Source organism: Cryptomeria japonica, chromosome 11, assembly GCF_030272615.1.
Source record: "Cryptomeria japonica chromosome 11, Sugi_1.0, whole genome shotgun sequence".
NCBI lineage: Eukaryota > Viridiplantae > Streptophyta > Pinopsida > Cupressales > Cupressaceae > Cryptomeria > Cryptomeria japonica.
Window position 1 is genome coordinate 593,402,696 of NC_081415.1, and position 7,998 is coordinate 593,410,693.

Consider the following 7,998-nt stretch of genomic DNA (forward strand, 5'->3'; position numbering starts at 1 on the left):
ATAATTCACTTCCATTTCAAGGTGGAAATCATACCAAATTTCCTATGTACAATTGGTTCACCTCCATACTGGAGGCTTCCATTCAAAGAAGACTTTTTGTTAACAATTTTTCCTACTCAACACACAAATGCAGAAAATAGTCATTAATGAAATAAGAAGAAAAACTCAAAAAAATGCCTAGAAGTCAATAGCTTTCTGGAGTTGAGACAGGACACTGTACCCAACAGATTAATCCTTACTACATTTCTTAGGTGCTCAGATTTTAGAATGTAAAATGATAACGAAATGTTATAGAGTGCAAGAAATTTCTAAATTCATAAACGTTATGCTTGGATCCTCCTTATGCAATGAAAGATTCTACTACTGCCTAATGTGTATACCCTAGATTTAAGTTCCTGCTTTTCTCAATATACATCCTACATAAAACTAGAAAACAGATCAAGCTTGTTAGACATTCAAGTTACTACAATCAATTGAAGAAGATGAGAAGGAAACTCCTTAAAATGGCAAGGAATCACCTATTTCTGTTCACAAATAAAATCTATAAAAGTACTTATTTGCTTTGTTGCAGAGGAATCTTCTATTTATTACACTATACGTTCCTATATATTTAGGTGGTAGTCCAAAATAACGCTGAAGTCGCACTTTTTCATGAATTCTTGATATAAACAAGGCTTTATATACAGTATTTACATTATTCTGTAGAAAATCTTTCAATCCTCACTAGTGAATCCCATGAAATTCTATCAACACTCCCTTGTAATAATCTGTATTTTAACGCACTCCTCCTTTATGGAATTTCAGATCAGGAGGAGTGCATTAAAATGCAGATTATTACAAGCTATGGTCAATCCTCACTTATGAAGTGCCTTTGCATCCGAAGTCTTTTCACTTACCAAGTTCCAAATACGTTGATATAAAGTTTTGATGTCAAAACTATGAAGATCTGCAACCTGTCATATAAAAGCATTACGTGTTTCAATCCCTTTAGTGGTTTCAACTCTCAACTGATATTTCTACTCAGACATTCTTAAGAGTGAAGATAAATACCTTGGCATGTATGGTGTGCAAGACTTTGTCATTCATGGCACAAGCAACAGCACTAGAGATATCCAGGCCATTATTTCCCAATACAAGCAGAAGATCAGACAAGGCGATCTGACACTTTGGTGTGTTTGTTGACACCAAAACACCCCAGTCATGACAACTTACTTTAACAATAGGGCAAGTTTCAGATGGAACAGTAAAAGACAGATTTCTGCACAATTTTTCTTTTCTCATCTCCTCCCTTGTTTGTGTAAGCTTCTTAATCTTTTCATGCAGATGGTTAATATAGTTAGCGCTTTCTGATAACTGTTCTGCTGTTGAACATTTTCCCTAGACGCCCAGAGCACTACAATCAATCAGAGTGTAAACCCTAAGGGCTATAATAAAAAATATAACTAAGTATAAAAGAGCATACCATAACGAATTCTTCCGGCAGTAAGGATCTCAACGCAGAAAACAGTGTTTTCATGTCTCTCCGCCTTTTTCTCTCAACAAATTTGTGGATGCCTTTCGAGCTCATTATTCCAGCGTTTTTGCCCATTTCACCAGATTTATTGCTGCAATTAACCTTTGGGTTTATATAATCTAAACCACCATAATTTTTGAGAGAGAAAGAAAAGTGGCTGGAGGAATCTGTAATGGTGAAATTATGGATGCCATTATTGGTAGAAATGGTATCGCCTTTGAGTGCAGCCGGCTGTACAAACCCACACCCGATTCTCTCCATAGTTTTAAATTAAAAGCTGCAATTTACATCAAACAACCCTTAACTAAAACTTCTGACAAACAGTACGGAATAGAATTGGTTTTAGAAAGGGCATAGCCTTCGAATAAAATCGACCATAACAAATCTGCAATCGATTTTCTCTGTATTTTGCTTTAAACAACTCTTGACCAAAACGTTTTGAAAAAGATTAAGGGGAGTTACGACCCACAAATTATTTTTATAATGGTTAGGTTTCTAACATTCTGACAGAAGATCTAAGGCGATCTAATGCCAGATCACAAATCCTAAACGTGCAGGGTTATGATCACGTTAAATATTTCTATTCATTGTGCTCCGATGATTGCAAAATAAAATATCAGAGATAATCGCAACAATAAATAAACCATACATGATTCTAGACTGACCTGTTACAAATTTGCAGTTGTCTGTGATGCTGATCTGTAGTGAAACCTGTCGAAAACCCCAATTGGTAGAAGTGGAAAAAATGCTTCAACTTGTTCAAGTCTCCTGTAATGTTTTCCCAGATATATAAGTCACTTTTTATCAGATTGGAATTAGGTTTGACATTTTATGACTATCACAGTTCTGTTTACCCATACTCTCTTTCTTGAAATTGTAAAGCGTCATATGATGTAGAAGTAAACTAGAATGTCTTAACTCGAGTTAAGTTAGAAATCAAATCAAATACTACAAGCTACATACTATGGTTAGTTTGCTAGTTAGGCTACATGGTTTTATTGTTTTTAGCTTTATATCTCATCGATGGGTAAACTTTCCAATAAATCATATTTCCTTGTATTATGTGTTTTATATAAATTTGAGCTTTGTTTCCAGATATAAACATTTTTTAATGTGGCAAAGTATTTCAAGATTTATGAATTAGTATCAATTAAATATACATGTTTGAGAATATATTGTTTAATTTTATATTTTAATAATATCTAGTATAAATGATATGAAAGAGTTTATAGCATGTTCAAAATAGGAATTGGATTTTTTTTTGTTTATGGAGACATTTTGTTATAGATGTTATTTTTAAGACAAATGATGTCCAGCTAAAGAAATTGATGGAGACATTTTGTTATGGAAATTGTTTTTTAAGACAGATGATGCCTAGTTAAAGAAATTGATGGAGATATTTTGTTAGAAAAATTGTTTTTTAAGATAGATAATACCTAGCTAAAGAAATTGATGCTGATTCATTAAACAATAGAATAAACTACTAAAATGAATTGAAGACTATAATATATAATTGTTAGAATATTCATATTATTATAAAAGTAAAAATAAAATAAAATTTATATTATTTGTTTTTATCTTTTTGAATATCAAATACTCAAAAAATTTACCTTGAAAAAATAAATAAGATATATAATTGTACATTGGTTACTCACCTAACCTACGCTACCCTCATTAAATGACCAACTGCATGCTTGAAGAATTCAAAATTCTTTAGGGCTTTTTTTCTTTTTTTAAACTCATTTTAAGGATATCCAACATGGACGGTGACCAGAAAAAAGAAGAGAGGCACTTAATTGAAAAACGTGAGAAAATTTCAAGGAGGATGCATAGAAGAAAATGTGGGGCAGAAATAAACAAAAAGAATATTGAAGATAAGAGAAGATGGATACAGTCAAAGTAGGTTGCCAGTTGGGAAATGTTCTACTTGTCTAGGCATGATAGAAGGAACCGAGGATGATGTGTGGTAAGAGGGAGAGGACAAAGGATGTACAAAGTGGAAAGTTTTGTCAAGATTGAAAAGATGTCCATGTAAAGAGATTTCGGAAAAAGTTTTATTTTCTCCTTGTGTGAGGAATAACAGCAAAGAGGCTAAATGAAGATCCTTTTGACGTTTGAAAAGGTTACATGATTTCGGAAGGCATCAAATACAAAACATAAAGTTGAACGGAACCATTGGAAACAAAAGAAGCTACACTTCCGAGAGGAATATGCATTTTCAACCCTCAACAAGCTAATTATTGTAACAATGGTCATTTTTAAGTTAGCTTATATGTTTATTTTGAATTATGGTTGATAACGTTTACATAAGGTAGGGTCTTTATTTAATTTCGACGTTTGTCACATTACATTAGTTTGGCATTTTAGTAGATTACAATTAGAAGGAGCGTATTTTCTTTGACTTAGAGTTGGTAGCAATCTAATAAATATGCCTTGCAATAATCAGAATGAGTGTATGAATTGATAAAATGTCTACAAGGAGAAGGGTAAAAGAATTTACAAAATAGACATTGTAAGGAAATTGGATAGAATTTTGGAAGATATGAGATAAACATAAGAAATGGTGTAATCTCACATAGAACATATAAGAAGAGGCCATGGATGCCAAAGAGATGATATAATGATACTCAAGATGGAGAATGGTGAATATCAATGAGACATAAAGATGAAGATGATAGAGAAGATATCGATGCAAGTGAAGTTAGTATTTTCTATCTCCATGATTAGGATAGGGATAAAGGTGAAGCTTCCATGACTCTCAAGTAGTTTACAACCCCAAAATCTAACAAATAAACTAGTACAAGTGGAGGAAGAATTTGAATATGATGAGATAGACAAATCCAAAGAGAGTGAAGACAAAATAAGTCAAGATGAAAATAAACGTTACACTTTGGTGGAAAGAGGTATAGCTTGAAAGAATGAGAATAGGGTAACAAGATATCACCAGATGAGATTAGATGGTTATGAGGATAAATGTCCAATTCTAGGTAGTTGATTATTTGACTATGTTAAAGAAGTTGAGGAAAAGGTAGATAATTGTGAGAAGATACATGTTATATAAGTATATAAGGTCTCCATCAAGCCCTATTACAACGAGTTCCATCGTGTAAGTGTTTCTACGCATATCAGTGGAATCAAGATGAATATTATTGAGAAGTGGAGGTGAATTCACTAAGAGGAGAGGTCAAACACAACAAAAAAATAAATAACAATCATGGTGGTATTGATACGTATTTTCATAATCTAAACGAACATACCATTCAAAGTAATATTTTTCATGAGACATTTTTGTTGTTGATATATTGGATACTAGTCATATGAGTTTTCACAAGTCGTGAATGATGGATCAAGGAGAGCCAATACCACAACACATGCATTTCAAGGTGATGACGAACCAAATCAACTTGATGAACTTGAGAAATGGGAGCCACTATGATGAAGAGGATCTTGCTAAAGCCTAGAAAAAAGTATAATGACCCAATTTAGATGAGGAGTTTATTTAGAGTTTTCTTAATAATTTTTTAATGCATATTTTTAATAATTTCCATTGAATATTTTATTTCTTTATTAATTTTTGAAGTTATATTTAACATAATTTAGACATAATTTTACTCTATAGCTAAATTTTTTTGTTGTATATATTCTAATTAACTTTGTTTATTGCTAAAACATAAACATAAATACTTATTCTATAGATATTTTCCAAATAAAAAATCTCCTTTTGTCTATTTTCTCATGTATCATTACCTAGGTTATCTTTACCAAAAAAATTATGTGGAACAAAGACCTTAATGTTCAATAAAAAACACGTCTGTTAGAAACTAAACATATGTCTGGAGTTGAGACAGGACACTGTACCTAACAGATTAATCCTTAATACATTTCTTAGGTGCTCAGATTTTAGAATGTAAAATGATAACGAAATGTTATAGAGTGCAAGAAATTTCTAAATTCATAAACGTTATGCTTGGATCCTCCTTATGCAATGAAAGATTCTACTACTGCCTAATGTATATACCCTAGATTTAAGTTCCTGCTTTTCTCAATTTACATCCTACATAGAACTAGAAAACAGATCAAGCTTGTTAGACATTCAAGTTACTACAATCAGTTGAAAAAGATGAGCAGGAAACTCCTTAAAATGTCAAGGAATCACCTGTTTCTCCTGTTTCTGTTCACAAATAAAATCTATAAAAGTACTTATTTGCTTTGTTGCAGAGGAATCTTCTATTTATTACACTATACGTTCCTATATATTTAGGTGGTAGTCCAAAATAACGCTGAAGTCGCACTTTTTCATGAATTCTTGATAGAAACAAGGCTTTATATACATCATTTACATTATTCTGTAGAAAATCTTTCAGTCCTCACAAATGAATCCCATGAAATTCTATCAACACTCTCTTGTAATAATCTGTATTTTAACGCACTCCTCCTTTATGGAATTTCAGATCAGGAGGAGTGCATTAAATTACAGATTATTACAAGCTATGGTCAATCCTCACTTATGAAGCGCCTTTGCATCCGAAGTCTTTTCACTTACCAAGTTCCAAATACGTTGATATAAATTTTTGATGTCAAAACTATGAAGATCTGCAACCTGTCATATAAAAGCATTACGTGTTTCAATCACTTTAGTAGTCTCAACTGATATTTCTACTCAGACATTCTTAAGAGAAAAGATAAATACCTTGGCATGTATGGTGTGGAAGACTTTGTCATTCATGGCATAAGCAACAGCACTAGAGATATCAAGGCCATTATTTTTCAATACAAGCAGAAGATCAGACAAGGCGATCTGACACTTTGGTGTGTTTGTTGACACCAAAACACCCCACTCATGACAACTTACTTTAACAATAGGGCAAGTTTCAGATGGAACAGAAAAAGAAAGATTTCTACACAATTTTTCTTTTCTCATCTCCTCTCTTGTTTGTGTAAGCTTCTTAATCTTTTCATGCAGATGGTTAATATAGTTAGCGCTTTCTGATAACTGTTCTGCTGTTGAACATTTTCCCTAGACACCCAGAGCACTACTATCAATTAGAGTGCAAACCCTAAGGGCTATGATGAAAAATATAACTAAGAAAAAAAAGAGCATACCCTAACGTATTCCTCCGGCAGTAAGGATCTCAACGCAGAAAACAGTGTTTTCATGTCTCTTCGCCTTTTTCTCTCAGCAAATTTGTGGATGCCTTTCGAACTCATTATTCCAGCTTTTTTGCCCATTTCACCAGATTTATTGCTACAATTAACCTTTGGGTTTATATAATCTAAACCACCTTAATTTTTGAGAGGGAAAGAAGAATGGCAGGAGGAATCTGTAATGGTGAAATTATGGATGCCATTATAGGTAGAAAAGGTATCGCCTTTGAGTGCAGCCGGCGGTAAAAACCCACACCCGATTCTCTCCATAGCTTTAAATGTAAGCTGCAATTTGCATCAAACAACTCGTAACTAAAACTTCTGACAAACAGTACGGAATATCATTGAATTTAGAAAAGTCATAGTCTTCGAAAAAATTCGACCATAACAAATCTACAATCGATTTTCTCTGTATTTTGTTATAAACAACTGCTGACCAAAGGTTTTGAAAAAGATTATGGAAGGGGAGTTACGACCCACAAATTATACGATTGAAAAAAATATAATTAATATAATGGCTAGGTTTCTAACATTCTGACAGAAGATCTAAGGCGATCTATTGCCAGATCACAAATCCTAAACGTGCAGGCTTATGATTATCTTAAATATTTCTATTCGTTGTGCTCCGATGATTGAAAACAAAAATAGAAAATCAAAAATAATCACAACAATAAATAAACCATAGATGACTCAACACTGACCTCTTACAAATTTGCAGTTGTCTTTGATGCTGATCTGTCGAAAACCCCAACTGCCAGATCTGGAAACAATACTTCAACTTGTTCAAGTCTCTGTAATGTTTTCCCATATATAAAAGTCACTTCTTATAAGATTGGCATTAGGTTTGACATTTTGTGATCCTCACAGTTCAGTTTACCCAGATTCTCCTTCTGACAAATAGTAAAGCGTCATATGATGTAGAAGTAAACTAGAATCTCTTACTCGAGTTAACCTGCAAATCGAATTAACTACTACAAACTACATAATTTGGTTTGTTTGCCGGTTATGTTGCACGGTTTTATTGCTTTTAGCTTTACATCTCATCAATGTGTATAAATCATATTTCCTTCCTTGTATCATATGTTTTATATTTAATTTTAGCTTTCTTTCAAGGTATATTACTATAAAATATCTCTCATTAGGAACAATTAAAGATATTTGTTTTGAGAATACATTGTTTAATTTTATAGTTTAATATTTAATATAAATGTCATTAATAGTATAAACGTGGTCACATGTGACAATAAGATATTTTTGTTTATAGAAATATTTTATTATAGAAGTTGTTTTTTTAAGACACATGATGTCTAGTTAAAGAAATTGATTCCCAGGTGACAAGT

At 32.4% G+C, this 7,998-nt stretch overlaps 2 protein-coding genes across 2 annotated transcripts; both read right to left on the reverse strand.

Moving 5' to 3' along the window:
• Positions 1-507: 507 nt before the first annotated feature.
• LOC131076313 (transcription factor bHLH118) lies at positions 508-2,381 on the reverse strand. Its single transcript, XM_058013440.2, has 4 exons — positions 2,179-2,381; positions 1,463-1,790; positions 1,051-1,377; positions 508-953 (listed from the first exon to the last, which is right to left on the reverse strand). Exons 2-4 carry the CDS (start codon positions 1,772-1,774, stop codon positions 855-857), a joined length of 738 nt encoding a protein of 245 aa, XP_057869423.2. The 5' UTR covers positions 1,775-1,790; positions 2,179-2,381; the 3' UTR covers positions 508-854.
• A 3,321-nt stretch (positions 2,382-5,702) lies between these two features.
• On the reverse strand, positions 5,703-7,517 carry LOC131076314 (transcription factor bHLH118-like). The gene is made up of 4 exons (XM_058013441.2): positions 7,360-7,517; positions 6,617-6,943; positions 6,204-6,530; positions 5,703-6,113 (listed from the first exon to the last, which is right to left on the reverse strand). Exons 2-4 carry the CDS (start codon positions 6,740-6,742, stop codon positions 6,015-6,017), a joined length of 552 nt encoding a protein of 183 aa, XP_057869424.1. The 5' UTR covers positions 6,743-6,943; positions 7,360-7,517; the 3' UTR covers positions 5,703-6,014.
• Between the last annotated feature and the right edge of the window lie 481 nt (positions 7,518-7,998).